This window comes from Lissotriton helveticus, chromosome 12 (assembly GCF_964261635.1).
Source record: "Lissotriton helveticus chromosome 12, aLisHel1.1, whole genome shotgun sequence".
Classification (NCBI taxonomy): Eukaryota; Metazoa; Chordata; class Amphibia; order Caudata; family Salamandridae; genus Lissotriton; species Lissotriton helveticus.
The window spans coordinates 287256966-287281730 of record NC_136073.1 but is presented as its reverse complement, the minus strand read 5'-3'; the positions used below and the strand labels follow the sequence as shown (position 1 = coordinate 287281730).

The following is a 24765-nucleotide window of genomic DNA, read 5'->3' as shown; positions in this document are numbered from 1 at the left end:
ATAGTGGAAGCCTGTCGGTTCTCCGCCCTATCTCTTGCCATGCCCTCACTGTGATGTCTATAGTATTTATCTCATGTTTGGGAGTGTGACGTCTGACGTGAGTGAGAATACCTGTTAGTGGCACTGGGTAAGCATCTCCCTCTTCTACTGCTAAATGGGGCAGAAAGGCATGTGGTTTGAACCAGAAGTGAGCGTATTGTGCCTGGCTGCAGAGATAATACATGTAGAAGCCCGGAGCTTGAAAACCCCCCTTGTCAAATGTCTGTGTAAGAATGTGCCAGTTAAGCCTGGGCTGTTTATTTCCCCATACCAATCGCAGTAGCTGAGATCGAAGCTGTTTGAAAAAATGTTGTCTAACCGGAACATTACAAAATAAATAGAAAAATCTCGGAAGGACTATCATCTTAATTAGGGCTATGCGATCTGACAAAAAGAAAGGCATCCCCACCCATCTATCAATTTGTTCCGTCAGTGTTGTGTAGGCCCTGCCATAGTTTTCTTTAACAACCACATCTGGGTCCCGGTGAACCCACACCCGAGGTATTTCACTGGGTCAGCCGACCATAAGAGCGGATATTCTATTTGTGGTGAGGTGGTGATTTGCGTCAGGGGAATAATGATGGATTTTTCCCAGTTAATTTGAAGTCCCGAGAAGAGACAGAGTTTTATGTATTCACGTATCACTGGGGATATGTATATGTGGGGTTCACGGACATAAACGACCATGTCGTCTGCATAGAGAGAAAGTCCCACAGGTCGATAGTGAAAATTTAGAGTCGCTGCCCTATGCTCCTGTCTGATTCTACATGCTAAAGGTTCTAGGATTAGGGCAAAAAGGAGAGGAGAGAGGGGGGCAGCCCTGTTGAGTACCTCGCTCCAGAGCAAAGGGTTCTGAAGTAACCCCGCCCACTCGCACCCTAGCGGTGATGTCCGTATACAGGACTTGCACCCATCTGATGAAAACCGGGGGAAGCCCATCCGGTGCAACATGAAGAAAAGGCATTGCCATTCTATCGAATCAAATGCTTTCGCTGCATCTAGTAATACAGCAACTGCGGGCAAATCAGGATTTAGCACATGAAGCATAGCAAATAAGGTGCGAAGGTTCAGGGAGGTGGAGCGCTCAGGGATAAAACCGGACTGGTCAGAGAGTACTAAGAGGGGCATGAGGGGCTGTAGTCTAGTGGCCAGCACTTTCGCAAGGATTTTTGCATCCAGATTTATAAGAGAAAAAGGGCGGTAAGAGTCGCAGCTCGTTTTGGGCTTGTCTTTCTTTAACAATGTCATTATAAGGGCCTGTCGGAGGAAAGGGGGAAGATGGCCAGTGTCGTGGGCTTCAGCGTACATCTCCAGTAGATGCGGAATGAGAAGGTCTGCATAATGTTTATAAAATTCCGCAGTTAGGCCGTCAGGTCCGGGGGCTTTATTGTTGGGGAGAGCTAGAATGGCCTCCCTCACGTCCTTTTCATCTATGGGCATCGCTAGATATTTTCTGTGGACGTCGGAGAGCCACGCAATAGCCATGTCCTCAAGGTACTCGGTCATGTTGTCCTCTGTCATACCTCCCTTAGTGGAGTACAATGCTGCGTAATACTGTTTAAACTGCTCCACAATTGCCTCATGCGTGTGATGTGAGGGTACCAGTGTTATCAACAATGTGGTCGGTAGAGGGGTTTGCTGACCTACGCTGAAGCTTGTCTGCTAGGTTTTTGCCATGTCTGCCACCCTTCCCGAATGCACGGGCAACATGTCGTTTTGACAAGTACTTAATTTCGGTTTCCGCCAGTGTGGCGTACTCCTCTGTCAGCTCTTGGATCTGGGCTAGTGTTGTCAGAGTGGGATCGTGTTTGTATTGTGTCTCCAATTCTGTCAAGCGTGCTTCCAACTTCGAGAGTTGCCCCCTGAGGTCTCTAAGTATCCCTGCCGTTGTTCCAATATATACCCCCCGGATCGTCGCCTTGAAGACCTCCCAGAGTGTAGCGTGGCTATCCACTGACCCTGTGTTTAAGTCAAAGAACTGCACTATGTTAGACCGTATTGTGTCCGCAAATATCAGATCTAGCAGCGACGACGCTCTAAATCGCCACGTGACGGGTCGATGCGGAACGTCTGGCAGAGTCATGTCAAGTGTGACTGGACTGTGGTCGGACAAGGTCCGGGAGAGAATATCAGCCCTTGTCACCCATGCATCTGTGTCGTCGCTAAGGAGCCAGTAGTCTAGGCGAGACCAGCTGTTAAATACAGGCGCTATGTGTGTGCCGGCAAGAGTATCCGCATGTCGCAGCCGCCAGGAGTCCACCAATCCCATTTCAGCCATGGCCCCTCTGATGCAATGGGCCACTCTAACCATGCGAGCACCAATCGGGTCAGATTTCTCGATGGAGGGGTTCAAATGAGTGTTAAGGTCGCCTCCCCATAATATAGCAGATTCCGTCCAGGATCACAGTACATCGAGCATGTGGAGGAAGGGTGTAGCATCATCTACTACAGGGCCATACGTGTTTACAATGGTGACCACTCGTAGCCCTAGTGTCCCCTGAATGACAGCCCACTGGCCCTCATTATCGACACTTGTGCGGAGACCCCGAAATGGTACCCCTTTCTTAATAAGAATGAGGACCCTCCGAGCGTAAATGGAGAATGACACAGCTAATCTATAAGCGGCCCATCTGCCCTCTATTTTACCTTCATTTTGCTTATTAAGATGAGTCTCCTGTAACAAAGCAACTTTCACATCATGCCTGTCTAAGTACGATAGTACCTGCCTTGTTTTTTTTGGTGTGTTCAAACCTCGGACATTCCAAGTCATACATTTAATCGTATTACCCTTCATTGGAAATTTCGGAGCTTTAAGCAATGAAAATCATTACAGCTAGTATATGTGTGGTAAAAGACATAAACAGCACATAGATCAGCAACATACCAATCACTACAGTTGCAGCATAAAACATACGAACTGTCCCCTCCTCCCACCACCCACTTCAGCTGCCCCAATATGCCAAAGGTTCCAACCCCATATTCCCCAACTCTCCAACTCTCAAGAACTTCAACCCAGTAGCCTGCAATTGACCATAGATCCACTGGGTGATGTCAAACCAAAGTAAAAGCAAAGAACACATCAATTGGGGAATACCCATGAGGGATCGCAGCAGCGCATCATACTTCCCAATCTTGTGGGGAGGGACCGCAGAATCGATGAAGTATCCACCCTCCCGCAGCCAAACCCATCGATCTAGCAAAGAGGGGGCTGGAGCATAATGTCGACATCAGAGTGCATTATCACTACATTAGAAGTCTCCCCCGACTATTCTCCAAGTACAGTGAGAAGTAGGTGTTGTAATTATTATTTGGAAACAATCAGACGCTGCCCTGTGAGCAGTGTACGGAGCAGGCCCCATTCCAGGCCAAATCTGAGCAGAGGAATGATGACTACCCATCACCACCCCAGAACATAGCAGCCACATGTAAACCAGACTCTGGGCAGCACAGTCCACCAATTAGACCATTTTGGAGTTTGTATCGTGGAGCCAGAGCAATGCGGGGAAGGAGAAACAGGAGTTCAGTCACACCAGAGGTGAAGAGATATGACCTTAGTCGTCTACGTCTGACATATGTGATGGGGGACTCTTGCATCGACGTAGCGATTTTACATAAACCATAGCCATCTTGGGGTTCGTGAAGATCTTCGCTGTATCCGCCTCTCCAATGCGCAGCCGCGCCGGGTAAAGTATGGCGTATGGTACATAATCTTGTATCAGCAGCTTTTTAGCCCCCTGAAATTCTTTCCTGGCCACCTGAACAGTAGCTGTAAAGTCTGGAAAAAACGTGACTGCGTTTCCCTGATAGTTAATGGTCCCTTTTTGTCGAGTGGCACGTAAGACCGTATCAAGATCTCTGAAATGTAGGAGTTTAGTGATGATCGGTCTCGCCGGGGCGCCAGGGGGAGGATGTGCCGCGAGCGACCTATGTGCGCGCTCCACAGCAAACATGGCCGATAGGCTATCCACTCCGCAGATCTCCCGCAAAAGCGTTTCCACATAGTCCTCCAGTCTTCCGACATTTGTGGTCTCTGGAAGGCCTAGAATGCGCACATTATTACGCCGTGAGCGCGCTTCGATATCCTCGTTTTTGGCTTGTATGACGTCCAGGAGTTTGGCAATGTCAGACGTTTTAGTGGTGACTTGCTGTAGCCCATCTTCTGCGTCTGAGATACGCTGTTCTGCTTCACCCAGACACTCGGCCTGCTTATCAAGTTTGGAAGAGAAGTGGTCCATTCTCCCATTCAACCCTACTATTTTGCCGTCAATGGCCTGTAGGCTGGTCTGTATGGCCGATAGAGATTTCTCCAGTGATGTGGGTGGCGGCGCAGTAGCATCAAGCTCAGAGTCAGAGGCTGCGCTTTGCGCGGATTTAGCTCCTCTGCGCTGGTCAAATGTCAACCGAGGTTGAGATTTATCGGGCTTCCCAATGTTGGCTGATTGTCGCAGGGAAAGGTGTATGCGGTCAGTGAGGCGCTCCGGGGGCCCTCCACCCGTCACGCTCCAGAGACCTCCAAAGCTAAAGCCGGTCCGTGTTGCAAGGGGGCACCCAGCGGCAGCCTCCCACGTGTCTAAACAGGCGCGTGGCAATGGTGAGCACTACAGGAAGCGCTGAATGCTTTTGCACACGCTAGTGTTGAGTTGCCACGTGTCTCTTTGAAAAAGCGCTGGTAACATGTTGGGCGCACAGTATGCACCTGTAATGATTTCTCGGATCAATAGCCTTAGTGTCAATTGTCCAGCATGCAGCAGGGGGTAGGGGGCAGTGTATCGCAATGTGTACCCCCGTTATCTCTGCGCACTAGAGTCCACCTTGCGAGGGGATTTCCCAGGCCCGGCCTGCTTCGTGGGCGCTGTCATAGGCCGATGGCAGTGTTGGGGCGCACACGCCTTACCGCAGTTTCCAGGGGGGGGCATTGATGTTCGTCCCGCTCACAGTCAGCTGGGCAGTGCAGCCACGGCGGAGAGGAAGAGCCTCCGGGGGGACCCCGCGCCGCGCAGATCAGACTTGTGGCCTACCGCAACCTCTGGAGCCGGGGCCTCGCGTAGATCTTACCCCCAGATGGATCTCGGAGGGGGGGAGTCGTTCGCTCCAGCCGCAGCGCTCACCAGCGATTCTCCCAGCAGGTCAGCGGGCACCACAGCGCCTTGGGGGACGTACGCCGCCAAGTCGTCTCTCAGCGTATCACTGCACAGGATAGGGAATCGCGGCCTCAGGCAGCGCCAGTTCCACGAGCCCGGAGGCGCGCAGCAGCCATTACAGCGTGGGCAGCTCCGCCGGGCAACCTCCCCGTTCAGCCAGGCAACTTCCCAACAAAAAGGAGCACAGCGCTGGGTGGCCTCCAATGTCAGCAGGGCATTCGCACCAGATTTAACGATGGTTGGCGCAGGTGGCGGAGGATAGATGCAGGATAAGTTCCGCGGTCGGCAGAGCTACACTAATGTGCGGCCATCTTGCCAGACGCCTAGCCACTCCCCGACTCTTATACTACTTGATTTGAGCGCAGCATTTGACACAGTGTCTCACACCGTGTTAGTGAAAGCCTTTCGATCTTTGGGTGTTACTGGGCCAGCATTCAACTGGCTTTTCTCTTTGCTTACTGACCGGACATTCCAGATTTTCTCCCCAACGGACAGTTCTGACACTCATTCCTCTCCCTATGGGGTACCCCAGGGCTCCATTCTTAGCCCTTTATTATTTAACATGTATGTCAGACCTCTGGCTGACATTGCAGAGGAGACGGGCTGTCCCTGTTCTCCTATGCTGACGACACCCAGATTATCTTCTCTCTCTCTACAGAGAGGGTGTATGAGACATCTGCTCTCCAGCTGGGTTTGAGTAAAGTTGCTTCCTGGATGCAGGCCAATTTTCTCAGGCTCAATGGAGAGAAAATAGAGGTTCTGATTCTGGGGAGGAATAAGGATCTTTGGCGTCCCCAAAATTGGCCTTCTGAATTGGGTGCTCTCCCTCAGCACTCTTGCCAAGTTCGCAACTTAGGCTTCATCATTAATGATTTATTATCTATAAGACAGCAAGCTGTGAAGATGGCTGCAACTTGTTTCACTATTCTAAAATGGCTCAAAAAGATTATATGGATGCTGCTCAGTCCTGCTCAGAGAACCGTGGTCCAGGCTCATGTCACCTCGAGACAATACTACGGTAACATTCTTTATCTGGAGTCTAACAAGGATGTGACACATTGCTTCAGGTAGTGCAGAATTCTGACGCCAGACTGATTTATCAGGTTCCCAGAGCTGCCTCTATCTCTCACTCTTTGCCTGACCTTCATTGGCTCGGGGTAGAAAACCGAATCAAGTTTAAAGCCGTGAGCTACTTTTTAAAAATCAAGGTAGGAGAGCCCCCCCAATATCTGTAAGCTCTGGTCCACCCTTATTTGCCTCCACACTCCCTACGCTCTGCCACCCAGGCAAAGTTTTCAGTCCCTAGAATTAGACTCTGTCACGCATGGGCAGTAGATCCTTTGGTAAACATCACTTACAACACAACTTTTACCACGCAGTGCTTTTACATCGCAACTTTTACAACGCAAACCATTACAACGCATTGCGCTGGGGGGCGCTCTAGGATAGGGAATAGATTTAATTTACTATCCAACACCTTCCCTACTATCCACGGGGACTGGAGTTGGAATAGTAAATCAAATAATTCACTATCCAGCGCCCAAAAGCACTATGCGTTGTAAAGGCATGCGTTGTAAAACTTACGATGTAAAAGCATGCGTTGTAATGTCATACATCCGATCCTTTGCATATTAGGTCCCTCCTTATGGAACTCTCTTCCCGTGCCGCTCCGCAACGAATGCTGGCCACGAGAACTTTCGTAAAGGCCTAAAAACCTGGTTGTTTATTAAATAATTTCTCCCCTCCTTCTGTTCCTTTCCGGCTGGCACCGGGAACCCATTTTTGGGTAGCTGTTGCACCATATAAATTAAATTAACATAACATAGGATAACAATAGTAAGGCATCTGGGTCGTCTCCGGGAGCATACTTATACTATACTATATTGGGGCAACTTGTCTGGTTTCCTTGTCTTGTTGGTGTGCATGAAGCCACACGGAGCAGGTCTTTAGCAACTTTGTAGAAACATTCCACTTGCTGGGCTATAGTGTCTTTAAACAGGTCCCGATCCACTTGGGCAGATGTCATTTGCCTTTCTAGCACCCAGTCCAACTTCTCCTGTCCTCTGATCAACTGCTGGATTAACAGTGAGGACAGTGAGGATGACAAGAGAGGTATACGACCAAGAAGAAAGCTTTATTGTTCTTTGATTTATCGCAAACAGTCTCTATCGCTGGGTCTTGGGTCCACTGACGTTGGCACATGGGTACTTTCAGTCCACGTCAAGGGGATAGGTCCTCAAGAAAAAAACACGAGACAGGCTTGAGGGGGTTGCCAAACACCTGGTTTCACAACCACCAGTGTTCCTTTCAGGCTACGGTGGTTCTGCAACAACGGTTAACCCCCTCCCCTCTCTACCTCAGATGTCCTAGCGTCTAACGCCTCTTTAATTTAATAAACAGCCCTCTGAGGAGGTCACATACCTTTGGGAGCCACGCTCCTCCGGGAGCGTGGCTGGATCGCTTGTGTTGCCGGAACGGGTCCGGCTCCCTTTTTGGTGTTTTGGGATGACCTCTCGGTCGGAACGCCCTTTGGCGGGACCTTCTTTGCCGGGTCTGCGCTACTTGGTGTCAACCTGCTAGTGATCTCAAGCTCGGTCACGTCCTGAAGCTCCACAGTCTTCCTGTCTTCTGTCTTGGATTGCTCCTCTGCACCAGGGATGACGTAGTCCGCTAGAGGGAGGCCCTATATGAAGTTTCTCGTGGGGTCATCAGAGCTTCAAATTAGTCTATGTGACCCTGTCACCTGGGTCGGCCTGGATTCCAGGAAGACGAGTTGAGGAAAAACATTGATTATTTAATCCCAGTCACATCTACGGGAGGCTGGAAACAGAGCAGAGGAGAGACGTAAGGGGGAAAGGTATTCTTGCTCTCCTCCTTCCCCTCGACCCGACCAGGTACGTCGTGACAAAGATGTTGTGTCGATATCAAAATCTGATTCACTAGACAGTGATTCCACAGGGACCTCGCTAAGTCATAAAGAGCTTTGGACCTCATTCCCCCTAAATTGTTGATGTAGTCGACAGCCACAACATTGTCCATCTTCAAAAGGACATAACACTGAACCTTGTCTTTGATCTAACATTTCCCCTCAAAGGAGCCTTCCATCAATTTGAAACAGTTTATGTGAAAGGACCTTTCTGCTGATGACCATTTTCCTCCTGTGGAGGACTCTCCACAGCGAGACCCCCATCTCAAACAGCTGGCATCGGACTCTATTATACAATTGGGCTGGGAGCCAAAAATCGTTTGCCCATTCCATGCTTCCATGTAGGCGATCCACCACTGTAGTTCTTCCTTCATCTCGTCTGAGAGGGGAATGGATTGAAAGTAATTTAGACCTTTCTGTAAATGCAAGATCTTGAGACGTTGTAATGCCTATTAATGTAACAGGCCCGGGAATATGGCCTGTATGAATGAGGACAGGAGGGCCACTATGCGAGCAATCTGATCTGGTGTAGAGAGGTTACCGGTTTGCCCAAAGACCTTCTCAATTCGTGTCGCGTTCTTGCCAGTTTCCAGGGCAGATGACTTAGGGTGGCTTTGGTCCAATCCATCAGGAAGTCTAGGAACTGAATTGAGTGATCTGGAACCAGGAAAGATTTTAGGCCATTGATTACAAACCCAAGGGACTCCAGAAGAGTGACCGTTGTCTGCAAGTGGAGGGTAAGGCTTTTTGGACATTGGTCTGTGATCAGGATATCATCTAGGTACATGATCAGCCACAGACCCTGAGCTCACAGGTGCAGTACCACTGGCTTCAGCACCTATACAGGCCAAAATGAAGTCAGGTAAACTTGAATACTTGTGATTTCCTTTGAAATTGCAGAAAATGCCTGTGAGGTGGAAAAATAGAAATTGTGAGATAAGCATCTTTCAAGTCCAAGCAAACCATCCAGACATTTGTCTGTACTAAATCCCTGAACAGGTGGATACGTTCCATTGTGAAGTGACAGTAAATCAGCCACTTGATGAATTCTCTCAAATTTATTACAGGGCGTTGACTCCAGTCCGCCTTTTCCCTGTGGGTGTCAGAGTGTGGGAACGATGGCGCCTTTCTTCACCAATTGACATCTCATGATCGACTGTCAGAGAAAACCAGGGGTCTCGGGGTGTAGAGTTGATAAGGTGAGCTGTAAAATTCTATATGGAAACCTGCACGGTTTGGAGAACTCACCCATAATGTGTAAGAGACTCAACTGTGAAAGATTTCTGCCAATCTCCCTCCGAATTTTACAGTGTCTTTTAAGATGTTATACTCACCTGAAGCTTTGTTGTAGTTCCCATTGACACTGGGAGTTCCTCTCGAGTGGCAACTGAGCGGGAGGTAATTCCTGGTCAGATAAAAGGAGCAGAAACGGCTGCAGTCCTGCCATTGTCCTCACCGGTACTCTGTACCCCAGCTGGGGGCTTGGTGGATGGAGCAGCCAGTCGATCGCACCCTACAACGACCTGCGTTGGCAAAAACACAGTGGTTGAAAAAATTCCCTTAATGAAGGACTGAGCCTTATCAAGTGAATTGAAGGTGGTCATAAATGTTCTCATTTCACGAATAAAGGTATCATCAAAAAGATTCTTTTGCGCCATGGGCCCCCCCTCGGAGGGGGCCAGTTCACCCAGCTTTGGGTCTATTTTAATTAACAGAGAGCTGCACCTTTCTGTGGAAATGGCGCAGTCAGAATTTCCAAGGAAAATCAGAGCTCTCTGTGCCCAACCAGAAAGAGCCTCTGGAGAACTAAGGGGTCCATTAGGATGGCGGGCGGATTGCCCCCGCCAGGCTGGCGGTAGCCACCGCCAGCCTGGCGGGGGCAATCCGCCCGCCATCCACACCTAAATGACCCCCCGCCATATTAGTATGGCGGGGGGTACCGCGGCGGACGGAAATACCGTCTGCCGCTTTTCGACAGGGGCGGAAAAGGTCTAATATGGTGGCGGTGTCTAATAGACACCACCAGCCATAATATCATGGGCTTTCTTAGATGCCTTTCCATGGCGGCGATGCCGCCACGGAAAGGCATGCGGTCTTCACTTTGGGGGCCCCCTGCGGGCCCCCAGAGTAAAGGAGAGGTAGGGGTACCCCCCTGCATTTGCATAAACAAAGCGGTAGGCACCGCGCGGTGCCTGCCGCTTTGATAATGCGAATGCATACGTGCATTTTTAGCATTGTGGTGGCCCGCCCGCCACAATGCTAAAAGTGCAGGATGCGCCCCCCACTGTGGCGGGCGCATCCTAATACCCCCCACGGGACCCCCGCCCTCATGGCGGGCGGTCCCGATAACCGATAGGATGGCGGGCGGACTAAGTCCTAATGACCCCCTAAGAGTGCCTGATGCCTTTTGTGCCCTCCATTATATCCAGGATCTTGGACAATAGGCCTACAACACCCAACAATGTTTTCTAGCATGAGCTTCAGGAACAACCTATACCCCTCTTGGGGTCCCTCACAAATTTTCTCAAAAAGGTCGACATTTTAGAATCAATCTCCGGAGTGAGGAAGACCTTATTCCCTAAGGAGGTCTTGTTGAGGCGCTGTCCCATCACCCAGCGAGCCTGATGATCCCCAAGATCTAGAGTGATTCGGATCTCCATCAGAGGTATTAGGGATTTCATCCATGTCTTGGGGTGTGGGTGAGGAGGGGGGAACATGGACAGTCCCTGTGGTACCAGGAACTAAATCGGAGTCATCAACTTGAGACGGTTGAGATTTCAAAAATGCCTTCTTGAGGATGGCAAAGGCATATAGATCGACTCCCTGTTCATCACCAAATGTACTTTTAATATTTTTAAAATTAATTATATACTACATTAACTAAAACAATACAAAAAATATTAAGTAACAGAGGGAATAAAATACTATTCCAACTACAAATAAAACAACAGCAAGGAAAATGTTGGATAGCGTAGGGATAAAAATTACTATTCGCACTCCAGAGAGTGCAACAGTAAGGAAAGTGTTGGATAGCGTTGGGGTAAAAATTACTATTCCAACTCCAGAGAGTGCAACAGTAGGGAAAGTGTTGGATAGCGTAGGGGTAAAAATTACTATTCCAACTCCAGAGAGTGCAACAGTAGGGAAAGTGTTGGATAGCGTAGGGGTAAAAATTGCTATTCCAACTCAAGAGAGTGCAACAGTAGGGAAAGTGTTGGATAGCATAGGGGTAAAAATTACTATTCCAACTCCAGAGAGTGCAACAGTAGGGAAAGTGTTGTATAGCGTAGGGGTAAAAATTACTATTCCAACTCCAGAGAGTGCAACAGTAGGGAAAGTGTTGGATAGCGTAGGGGTAAAAAATACAATTTCCAACTCCAGAGAGTGCAACAGTAGGGAAAGTGTTGGATAGCGTAGGGGTAAAAATGACTATTTCCACTCCAGAGAGTGCAACAGTAGGGAAAGTGTTGGATAGCGTCAAAGTTAAAAATAACATACTTATAAATACAATAATATTTTAAAATATTTAAAAAAAAATATTAAATTAATCTAAACTATTTACAAATACCAATAAATAATTAGTAAAAAAATAATTACCAATTAATAATTAATATCCAATAAATTATCAATACCCAACTATAAATGTAATAACTACTTAATTACATATCAATTACTTTACACACTATTAACGCACAAGAAACGCCAATAATAAAATAATACACTTAACATAATTACCAAGTAATAAAAATAATTACCAATTAATAATTAATTAACAATAATATAATTAGCAAAAACAATTAATGAAAATAAATTATTACTTAATTACATTTACATTACTTCCCACCCTATTCCCCTATACACCCATAACCCACTACAGAATATAATTATCAAATAATCAATGAATTAAGATTAATTACCAATTACTAAAAATTAATTACCAATTAATTAAAATAATTTATAATTCCTAAAAAATTAATAATTAATTCAGCATAATAAATTACTTCCCACCCTATTCCCCTATAAACCCACAACCCGCTACAGAACATAATTATCAATTAATCAATGAATTAAAATAAATTACCAATTAATACAAATTAATTACCAATTAATTAAAATGAATTTATAATTCCTAAAAAATTAATAATTAATTCAGTATAATAAATTACTTCCCACCCTATTCCCCTATAAACCCACAACCCGCTACAGAACATAATTATCAATTAATCAATTAATTAAAATAAATTACCAATTAATAAAAATTAATTACCAATTTATTTAAAATAATTTATCATTCCAAAAAAAACATTTTTTATTTAGTATGATAAAATTACTTCCCACCCAATTCCCCTATAAACCCACAACCCGCTACAGTACTAAAATACATTTACTTAAATTACATTTAAAAAAAATATACATATTAAATACATAATAATATACATAAAAATCATATAAAAATCGATATTAGTAATATCGATATTACTTACATCGATATTAACAAAATCGATATTACTTACATCCGAAATTCTGTCCCTTCGATATTAAAAAACTATGGAACATGGCCCAATGGAGGTAAGTGAACAAACAAATCAATAAATAAAACTAATTTGTCGCGCGTGCTGCATCGCATTTGGCGGGACTACCCAAACAGAACCAAAACAGTCAAAGACACAGACAACACAGGAAGGAGGGAACTGAGAAATGTGTCATTAGGGCTCAGTATAGTAATCATTATGTGTCAGCAAACAACATGCACTGTCTTTGACCCAAGTGGGAACTCTGGCTTCAACAAACTGCTACGAAATGTGAGCGACTGGTGCACATACCATCAAAGTTGCAGTTACAGAGAATTGTCACCCAAAACCCTTACACCTAACAAATAACACGAATCACTTGCGGGAGCAAAGTGTTACCAAGCGGTGACATGATTTCACGTGCCAAATAAACCAAACCAACCATTGCAGGAATTCAAATATAAAGTCAAGGTGAATTAAATGTACAGAAGCATAAAATAGGATGGACATTACACCTGTCGCAAAAACTGGTCTATTTTAGTAGCTGAGCAACCGAAAACAAAGGCAGCTATTTAGGATAATTGTATGGCTATGCAAGATACAGCAAGTGAGGCTAAAGGCTATAGGACCCACCTTGTATTCACAGTGCAATACCTGCTTAGTAGGGGTGCACAATTCACGCAGATTCATTTTATGCAATTGTGTGACATTTTAGTAAAATACATGTAACTGGCCCAAAGTCTGATACAATATATTTTTGGAGAGATTAGAACCACTGAGAGACGAATTTTAATTCACAAAAGTGTCACTCGGCCTTTCATTTTTTTATTACAATGAGACAAACACTGTGAGGGATTCCTTTGAAGAAATACCGTGCACTTGAGAGAATCGCCTAAGACAGGCAAGCTTTAGCAAGTGGTCAGTCTTGTACAATGAGGATGTGCCCCCAAAGCACGGTAATCAAGATGGGACCATTTTAAATATCTACCACTGTGTTCCATGTTGTTAAGATGTAGGAATGGACAAGTCTTTGGTTAGAAGAGCACTTTCTTAATGACTTAAAGATTCCATTGGTCCCGAGATTAATGTCTATGTCATCCCTCACGATAATTAGAAAATTAGACTGCAGTCAATTAGACATTTGAAAATATATAATGGCATGTGAATGTCCAGTTTATTGTTTAAATGAGATTTATGTCCGAGCAAGGTTTCTTCTCTGGCAGGGATCACAGATACCTCACCATACCCAATTGATGCATCCAGCTTATAGTAGAACCAGAGGTCTGCATTATTAGAATGAGGTTATAAAGAATTGTTGAAGCCAATTAGCACAGGTATGGCTTGTTGTATAACAATCCAATATTCTGTAGGGAGCATAGGAACTGCTATATGAGTATCTTCTCTTTATATCATTATCTAGTCTCCCACCTCTTTATAGCGCATTTCAGCCTTCTAGAGAGCATTAACATTAAATAAGTGTGCAGCCACCAGTTTTCAAAATAAATGCCAATTATCAATCTGATAATGCCACCTAGAATGTTCAATAATGTAGCTAGAGAAAGAACACTTATTGAATGGTTCAAAGCATGCACTGAAGGAGGAAGCATTTTAAAGGTAACAGAGATAGCCATGAGTTTTGAGATAAAAAAAGATAACATGCGATGTGTGTTTTGCCAAATGCACTTGTTAAGCAGTGTCAGCCCCCAAGCTGTGTGGGTACGAAAATCAATCATGAATTTTAAGGGGTTCAGTCTAACTGATCTTTATATTTCTGTTTTTTAGGCGGTGATCATTCGTAGCATTTTGGAGTTCAGTGAGAGCGAATCCAATGATGTTGTGTATGGCGTCGGCCTCTGCATCGCCCTCTATTTCTCAGAGCTGGGGAAGTCCTTATCTTTCACGTTGTCCTGGGCTATCAACTACCGCACGGGCACCAGGCTGAAGGTGGCCCTCACTACCATGGCTTTCGAAAAGCTCATTAAATTCAAAACGTTGACACACATCTCAGTTGGTGAGGTAAGCTGTGAACTTCTCCAGAGTCATCACCAGTGAATTAGTGGTAATTAGTGGGATTTGGGAAATGTAGAGACATTATTGGTCTTTTAGCGTGTAATTTGAAAACTGTAAATGATTCACTTGAACTTAATCAATTGCTTGTTTTGTTCGACAATAATAGTCGTAAACACATACAAAATATTCATTAAATACAAGCTATACATGGCATAATTAGAACAAATCGGTAAAAAAGTGTAAAATGACATATCATTGTAAAATAACATATTAAAAAGGCCAAATAAAAGAGTTAATAAAAAAAGATTAAATGGTCAACACCCTCAATTTACTGGATAGGTCACAGAAGAGCACTGAAATATAGATTGAAAGGGCAGAATACAAGTATAAACCCAATAGACAATGACACATCCCTTAGGACTCCAAATAACATTCATATTAAGGTGACAATGGTCACCACACATAGATTCAGACTGGGCAAGCACAGACGATGGGTCATTTCTTCTACAGTCTGGGAGATGTTAATAAGGTCAAACAATAGCTGCCAATGCCTTTGCATCTTTGACCTACGTTTTGCCCAGAAACGTAGCAACTGCACATACATATGCCTGGTTTAAATCTGATCTGAGTATTCTGAGGGCTACTTAGCAACTGCGTGTCCCTATCAGCCTGTATATAGTTTTAATCCATGTGCGGTGAATACAGTCATACCCATGACAAGCAAATAGAACATGTCCCACAGATTCAGGAGCGGCATTATATGTTGGGCATACTTCATCTTTATCAGTGGCCCATCTGGCAGTTATGGTCCTGAGAGGCGATGTGCCAGTCCTAAACTGAAAGTATAGTTTTCTTTTTAAGGGTACAGAAATAATCCAGCCGGGACGCCACCGGACCCGCAGCAGGTATTCCCGCAGAGGACACAGCATCACCAAATCGACAAAGCAGTGCCTCTTCCACGCGCCCCGTGTACTGCCCAAATACGTTGTAGCATTGAATTTTTTCGCTACCAATAAGTGCCTGTAAGTACGTGGACACTTATCTTTTATACTTTTCCACCACACACCTTAGCGAGTGTGTAGGTGCAACATGTGGCATGCCATTTTGCCACTCACCTGTCACCTTATGGTCCTGAAGAAAGTCCTGTTAAATACCTAGAGGGGACTGAAACATGTAGACCGCCACACTTAAGCCAACACATAGGAATAAGTGTTCCATTTGTAGATGCATCTCACATAGTTTTAATTAATACCCTGGGCCGCCAACAATAAAACATTAGGTAAGGATTTCCCAATGTGTAAAGTATTTATGTAGTGCCACAAAAGTTAAAGTCAAAACTTCAAACATAAAATTCCCAAACAGAAGGAATTACAAAGATAAGGTTAATACAATGAAGTAAAAGCCACAAAAGTTCAAACAGAGGGAGATAAAGCAAGAAATGTGCACAGCAGTGGAAGATTGGGTGCAAATTGAGCACAAGTGAAATAAACCGAAATGCAAAGTTACCAGGCACAGACGGGATAGAACCCCTTGCCTCACACTGCCACTATCACCCATGCCCCCGAAGAAATTAAAGCAATGGTGGCCATATTGAAGACATAATGTGACTGTTATATCTACTAAGGCTAAAGACCACTCAGTTAGATTCAAAAGAATAAAACATCTGAACACCGCTATTAGGGGGAAGAATCTGAGGCTAGGTCCTCTAACTCTGGGGAAAAGATAGGAGAAAAAAGAAAGCTTGATGCTTGGTAATCCTCCTGGGCTAAAAGTAGGACTAAGACATCTTCATCTGTAGAGCATGAGGAAAAGCAGCATAAAAAAGCTCTTAAAAAGTCAGTAGGTGCATCTTTGCAAGAGGAAGAAGAGGCATTCTACAACATCAATGCCTCCACCGTAATCTAAGCGGACTAAACATATGAAAATAAGGCCATTGTCGATGGTAAGCCTGCCTATGCCTCTGAAGGTGAAAAACAATATGTGGAGATGGCAGTGACACAATCGTCACAGACGAAAGAAGTATCCACGAACATACCAGTGACTACAAGCCCATCGAAAGTGATTCTGTCCATGATGATCCATTGGCGACTTGCCCATTAATGAGTGAATCATCAACGGTACAACCACCGTCAGCATTGGCTCTTATACTACTGATGACATCACTTCACATGACGCCATTCTGTCTGGAGCATACCGCTCCAATCAAATTTCCTCCTCACCCTCCAGCGAAGCTTCTAAAAATAGAAATGGAGAAGCAATCAGGTCCGATGATCCTTTTGGAGTGGCTTACACTTTAGGGCAGGTTAGTATCAAATGCCAGGACACAGAAGAGGAACAGGTGCATTCCCCAGAGCAACAGCCAGAGACATAATTCACTTCCTAACACTGGGAGGACAGAGAATGCTATGACTGCCACTATGGCTCTAATGAATTTCTGTATGACACCTATGAACAAAGACATATGATGTGGGTACCAGTGTACGTTATTAAATATCTAAGGCACATAATGGCAGACTATTGCACACTTTTTCTGACTTGTCCTCAACAGGCGCCTGCACCTGTGCCTCCTTAGCAAATCTGGGCTCTCTGGCACCTGCACCATGAATTTCACATGAAGGCAAACTGAATCCACCTCAAATGTAACGTCAAGAAGTGTAACAGTTTTTAGACGTACTTCAACCATCTCTCCAGGTAGACACATCTGACAATCAATATACAGATGTAGAAGGGGGTGAGATACACTAAACAGACCTGGCAAGGGGCGATGGATGAGAAACATACATCTGACCTGTTGCAAACCTAAAAACTTTTGATTGTTTTGCCAAGAGGGTTGAGTAACCTATAACAATAAAATAAACTGATTGTTACCTCTGTGACTTCAAGGAACCAGCAAAAAAGTCAGTCAATGCAATTCACATAGTGGAACACATCTAGCAAGAGGGCATACCATTAATACAAACAGCAGTTCCAGTGCCATCTGTTGTACCATGAATTGACAAAATCCCCAATCATTTACCTGTATGCCTCTGGGCTATCCTAAAGCAGATTCCATCATCAAGCATGTGGCACAGTGGAGATAGCATTTTGTACAGCACCAGTGGATCAACAAGGCTATAGAATGGATCTGTTGGGGAAAGGATTTTGCTCTATGGCCTGCATGTCAATATGGGTTGCTAATCCCATGGCAATTGTAGACAGCTAGGTCAGGCAGATGTGATCCAACATGGCTCCATATCTAGACTTGCTGTCAGATGTTCAAAAGCAAGAAGTAAATGCTAACCTCCATAAGGGACTAAAAGCATGATTTGTACTGAGCAATAGACGTCTCGAATATTTGGAATGAGACAACCAGCCCGGCAGCGGTATTACGTATACAAGGATGGCTGTGGGCCACTTCTTTCTGGCCAGTGGTTCAAAATGAATTCTAATACATGCCATTGGATGGAGTATGCCTATTTTGTAAGCAAGTGGATCACGCACTTCAAGGCAGTACATCAGATACAAAGACAGCTAGGTCTCTAGCAGCTCTGCAGCAACTAAACCCTCAGTCTTTTAGAGGAAAAAGTGGAATGCAGTCGTACCGAGGTCCATACCAAAATTATAGGATCACACACGGTCACACCATATCCTCCAGCCTACCAGCTTCCACATTGTTGCCAGGATTACGTGTCCCATCAACAACAGCCACATACCTATAGGCAGGGACAACAGTCTTATTCTAGGCATCAGCAAAAGTGTAAGGCCCAACAGAAAGAACAGGACATCAGGAATCACTGACTGTTTGCAGGCACTGGATACCACGAAATGCACAACATAAAAAGTGGACCCTAAATCATGCAGCATCTTTACCTTCTGCAATAAATGGTAGGCAATAAATACAGATAAATGGGTGCAGGACGTCATTCAGTATAGTCAGACATTGGAGTTTATTTAACATTCTCTAATGTTTCAAACTACTTTATAGAAAGGTGCTATAGAACTGGTACCAAAACATCATCAACATATAGGGATTTACTCCAGGCACTTCCTTATAAAAAGGAAAACTGTGAAAGAGTGGAGCCTCATTTTAGATCTATATCAGTTCAATATATATCTAATATATATATATATCTAAAAAACATTCAGGCTGTATCAAGCTCTTCAAGTCTTTAAGCCTTGAATTAAATGCTGGCAAATGGCAGACTATCGCACACTTATTGAGAAAAAGTATGCATTTTAAATGTATAAATGTACATTGTAGCTATTTGAATGAGTGACACATGAATGAGAATTTAGCTCCTTGTTTAGAGTTTCCATTCCTGGGCACTCCTGGGTGGTAATTGTCTTTCCAATAAATACCTCTAGATATGTATGGGGTGCACAATTAACAAACCTAAGTTTTGACCTTGGAGGGGGAAATATTGTGGCAAGAGCATTTTGCACTGTTCCAACATGTGCAAACTCAGAATGGGCTTCACTTGCCAGCTGGCTCAGTTCTACCTGGTTAAAATCATGGCTCCAACATCAGCAGCATCTAAATCAGTCTTTATCAGCTTGTTAGTATTAGGTCTTTAGCGTTGTTATGCTTCTGTCCCTATTATACTCACTTGCATCTAATTCACCTGGGCCCTAAAGAGAGCACTTTGATTTACATGCAGCATTATTTTAATCCATGATATCATACTTTTTGAAGGCTACTCATCTGATCAAAAACTATACAACCTGCAAAGGAAGTGTACACTATCACCGATTCTTCTCAATTTCTTCCAGGTGATGAACTTGCTCTGCAATGATGGTCATCGTTTGTTTGAAGCTGCCTTGTTCGGCCCGTTGGCCTTCAGCACTCCAGTTTTCCTCATTATTTGCTCAATATTTTCCTATGTAATTCTTGGTCCCACAGGCCTTCTTGGAGTTGCTGCTTATCTTATATTCTTGCCTCTTCAGGTAAGAATTTGTTTTCCAAACATTTATTTAGTGTTCACACTCATAACCCGCAGAGGCTGCGCAATATAGGAGTGGTGGGAAAAAAATGCAGTGAACATTGTTTTTTATGGTCTACCATTTACTGGCGAAAAACACATACGTGCAAACAGAGGATACACTGACTTAATCAAAAGTGGTGCCATTCACAAAGGTAAATTGTCAATTTAGGATTACGGCCTTATTTACTTTATTTGTGCCTGTCAAAAATGTACAATACGATTCCTGGCTGGTGTAGGCTGCTTTGTGTGTCTAGAGATATCCACCACAATAACAGAGTTCTCAACACCTATGGGTGCATTTCAAGATCTGGTTAGCCTTCAACTGTTTTCAATGGCTACAAACATAGACATTTGTCACCATTAACAAACTCTTCTTATTCCCTTTCCACCCTAGGATGGATTCGATTTTTACTTAGGCCAAGGGCTGGCATGAATCCCTTCCCAATATGAGAAGGGGAATTGATCTTCTCTAGATTTGGTGGGGTTCTGCAGAAGGGGTTTCTCCACTAGGAAACTATTGTCCCTGTGGATAAAAAGAAACATAAAAATGTGTGTTTGCACATCAGATCCTGGCCCCCCTGCATGGAGTACTATGCACAGTGGGAAAAATATTGTCCATGTGGAGGGAAAAAGAAAATTTGCATTTGTGCAAGGGATCCTATTCTCCATGCTTACAGTGCTCTGCTGAGGAAAATTGCACACTGCAGGAATAGGCTTGCACCGGGAAAGCCACATGACTTCCCAGGAATACACATGTAAACTTGATCCTGGTGGTACTTTCCATGTCCATGCAAATTACTGAGAATAGTTTTGAATTACAGAGGGGTATGCAGTTCCTAAAAAGGGGACAAGGGAAAGGGCAGGTCTTTCTTCGTGATGCCCTCACACACCCTGAAGGATGTCATGCTTCATCATTGGGCTCTGCTCCTCGCCGGGCTGGTGCTGCAATGCCCGACGGGCTCCCTTAAACAGGGCTCTTTGGCAGAGATCTTTTGAAGAAGCCGTGGGGTGCATGTGGGTAAGAGGGCAAGGACAGTGTAGTGCACAAGTAGTGATTTTTAAAATAAGTCTGGAGCAGTCCTGTTTAGAGAATATTTAATGGTTCAGGTAGTTCCAGCTTAGTTAAAAAATGTGTGGAAGCCCTACGTGAATGCAATGTTGCTAGAGGGCTATCACTGTGTAATGGGTGGAATACAGAGCATGTTCATGCTCTAATGGGATGGGTGGCAGGCAACTAGCACAGATCCTACCCTTGCTCTGGCCCCCCTTTTTTTGAAAAATATTTTTGAATCCCAGAATGAGGTCCTTAGGGTGTCAAGAAGAGTACAGTCAGCCGAGTTCCTCACCTCCACCTTTTGAATGAAAGATGAGCTGCTGTATGTAGAGATTTTCTTTCAATGCATGTATCTAAAATATTTCCTGCTAAGTGGAAATATTGGCCAAAAATAATGTCAGTGTGGCCCTCATGCGTTTTTTCCAGAAACAAATTGCCAAAGCAAAGGTTTATTTCTGCAAAAACAATCTGTGATCTTGGCTTTCAGGGACTTTTCTCACTGCTTATGAGGGTCATTTTGGTTTTTTTCAATTGCTGATCAGCATGGCTGTCACAGTGGTTGTTAATTAGAAAACATGGGTGTTGCAAGGCCTGACTAAATAGAGTGGGGATCACAACAGTATGAAACCAGTAGGTGGACTGCAGTAAAGGATTTTCAATGGCAAGTTAGATGAGGCTTTCATTTTATTCCAGTTCTACTTTCTTTAACGCTCTAAGTGACCCCATCAATAAGCACTCTGATATCAATAGAAGTGTACATGGAAACACATTTATCAGTGCTATTTGAATGCGTAGGATCTGGCTTGATTTTACTCTATATGTACTTAGAGAGTATGCATTACACTGTCACTTTAAATGAATCATTCAAGCTACACATAATTTTTTGGCATGGGGTCCTAATGTGGGAGCGAATCTCTGACAAAATATTGATTACAAAAATATCTACCTACAAAAATATTGCAACAAAAATATTGATTACAAAAATATCGACATGCTATCTCTAACAAGGTAAGTACAAAAATATATTTAAAAAATATCTATGTCAAAAATATCGTTAAAAAAATATAGTTTTTTTTTATTAAAAAAATATGTAATATAAATAAAATAATACTTATAAATCTAATAAACATAGTTAAAAATATGTTATAATATTTACAATTAATAAATAATACATATTTTAATAAATAAATAATTAATACTATAAATATAATACATAGCATATACTTACTTGATACTAACTTTTAAAAATAATTTTAATAACTTATAAATATACACATAAAATAACAAAAATCTGCAGCTGGTTTATGCACTAGAAGTCAAGTAAATAACATATTGAGCTCATACGGATGAATCAATGTCAACTATGGTACTTATGAAAGGTATTCTAAAATAAATCAATCAAAGATTCATTACCACAAGAAATGTACAATAACGTGTAAATATCCATGAATAAAATAAAGTGTAAACTAACACTGCTGAATGGCTGGATACGTTCTTATAATCATATAAACGAGGTGTTCCAACAACCGATAAAGCCCGTGGCTGTACTGACTGCATGAGTTTACTCTTATGATCAAACCCACTCCGTGGTTTCAGAAAGTTCAACGCTGCTCACTGAGAGCTTAAAACAGATTGAAAAGAATTACCTCAGACTCACAGACATTACAAGAATCTTTCAAATATCAACTGGAGAAATATATATGTTATTTACTTGACTTCTAGTGCATAAACCAGCTGCAGATTTTTATTTTGTAATGTTAAATTATGATATGCTAAGGTCCTGTATGTTGTTCTTACTCCACAGACCCCTGACGAAGGGTCACTTTGCATGACCCGAAATGTATTGGGAATGTTGAACCATAAGAATACCAGATAATAATATTGAAGCATGAGAAAAATGTATACAAGATTGACTTTTGGCTTTTATATTATGACTTTTCTTGTATTCAAACAGCCCTGAGGAAGTCTTTTTAGACGAAATACGTGTTGTCTGCTTTATCCATTGGATATCATATAAGAAACAACAAACTATACCCTACCATGGATTTCTTTGTCTGAACTATCTACATGTGGCCTGTATCTTTGTAATTTGGCACTTTGTTGCTAAGAATATGGGCATGTATTCATACTTGACCGTGGGATTTTCTTCTTCTGTTAAATGTATTGAATGATATTATTGCTTTTCACATTTTTAATGAGGATAATATTCTCTATACACTAACGTATTGGAATACATTTTGTTACTGTTTATGATATCAAACTTTTGGCTAATTTAGTGTAATCACTCATGGCAGATTTGTTAACGGTGGTGTGATCCAGTTTAGTATAGCACAAGGATAGTAAAAGAGATTACCTGAGAACAAAGCATTGGGAAGTTGCCCGCTCTGCCTCATTGTCCACAAGCTCTAAGGTAGCAAGATAATTTCTTCCTCCTTTTCAGGATAAAGTAAATAAAGTCTACACATTTGGAAGACTATCTGGGTCTCTTGATCAGCAGTGTCAGTTATGTAATTTCCCAAAGGAAAGCTTAACACACATAATATTAGTTTGCCCAATTAAAAAAAAAATCTTAGATGTTTTTGGCTGAAACTGCTGTTTCATAATCTTGGCATAAGGGACTGCACCACAGCCATTTTTGTATTCTTGAGCAGTATGATCGCACAGTTAACAGCCAGGGTATGAAATTTCTCAAAGAAACTCTAAAATGATTGTTTTTGGTATCAACATATTTTGGAGTATTAATGTTTTTAATGGGAGGTTTGGCCTTAACCCCATTTTTAGGATTTATTTTATTCTAGTTTAATCTTCTTTGGCACCCTGCTCTTTAGGGAAGCTGGTCTTTATCAGATCCCTATGACAGGACCTCCACACTATTGTTCCCTTTTGTTTTTATGATGTATTATTATTTTACTGGGTCTTCAATAATCTGATGGTTTTTAATAACTGGAAACAATAAAATGTATCTATCACTATCTAGCTGCCAAGAGAAAATAATAAATAAATCCTTTCAAACTCAGCTCTGTGGCGCTTACTGGAGGTAGCTGGTGGGCTGGTTTGCCCCCAGGGACCCTCAGGACTCAAAGGGATTTAACCCCCCAATTTACAATGCTCCAGGGGGCACGTTTGCACAGTGGTGCAGGGAAGGGCGTGATCTGATGTAACAAGTGTGCAAACGCACCCTGTGGCACGTTTTAAGTTAGGGGATTAAGTCCCCTTGAATCCTGAGGGTCCCTGGGGGCCAACTAGCTAATAACGGGTGCCTCAACACATAGGGGTCGATTCTGATCCGGTAAAATCCCCGTCCGTACGATTCGTATCCGGAGCCGTTTCCGTACGACTCGTACACACACCGTACGACTCGGCGAGTACGATCCAGACCGGGTGATCAGGACGCTATTCATACGGTCCACGTCAGGTAAGGGCGATTCGTACGGAAAAGAGCACAATCACATACCCACCGTACGGCGCGTACCCCCCATGATCGCAGGGGTACGGTGCGTACCCCTGCGATCATGGGGGGTATGTGCCGTACACCCAGCGTACATGGGGTACGCACCGTACACCCACCGTACATGGGGTAAGGTGCGTACCCCATGTACGCTGGGTGTACGGCACGTACCCCCATGATCGCAGGGGTACGCGCCGTACCTCTGCGATCATGGGGGGTACGTCCCGTACCCAGGGGGGGCGTTCCGTATCTGTTTCGGCGCGAATTCTGCGTTTACGACTGTTTTCAGCTCCCGTAGGAAAAGGGTCGTACGGTGCGTACCCAACACAAATCGTACTTGCTGGGTCGTAAAAACCAGCCGCAAACTGTAGTGATGTCGCGTACAGCAGGTTCCGAGTGAGACTCGTACGGAGTTCTGAACGACTCGTACGGAGTTCGGCTCCTGATACGAATCGTACTTCGTCGTACGTACGGGACGTTTACGGGTAAGATTCGTACGGGGAAAAAACGCTCCGAACGACGATTCGGAGCGCATTTTACCGGATCAGAATCGACCCCATAGTGTTCCCTAGTATATGTAGGTGTTTTCACTGTATTCTAAGTATCTTTTACCACAGCACTGGCTCAGGACCTGGTTAGACATAGTCAGTTACCACCGGTACCAGTCAGTAAAAC

At 43.8% G+C, this 24765-nt stretch overlaps 1 protein-coding gene across 1 annotated transcript in view; it reads left to right on the top strand.

The window, feature by feature from the left end:
* LOC144799981 (ATP-binding cassette sub-family C member 12-like) overlaps nucleotides 1–24765 on the top strand; it is a 973671-nt gene that overhangs the window by 128165 nt on the left and 820741 nt on the right. Inside the window, exons 5-6 of the mRNA XM_078671636.1 lie at nucleotides 14400–14633; nucleotides 19377–19550. Coding sequence (XP_078527762.1) covers nucleotides 14400–14633; nucleotides 19377–19550 — 408 coding nt within the window. The remainder of the gene's footprint in view (nucleotides 1–14399; nucleotides 14634–19376; nucleotides 19551–24765) is intronic.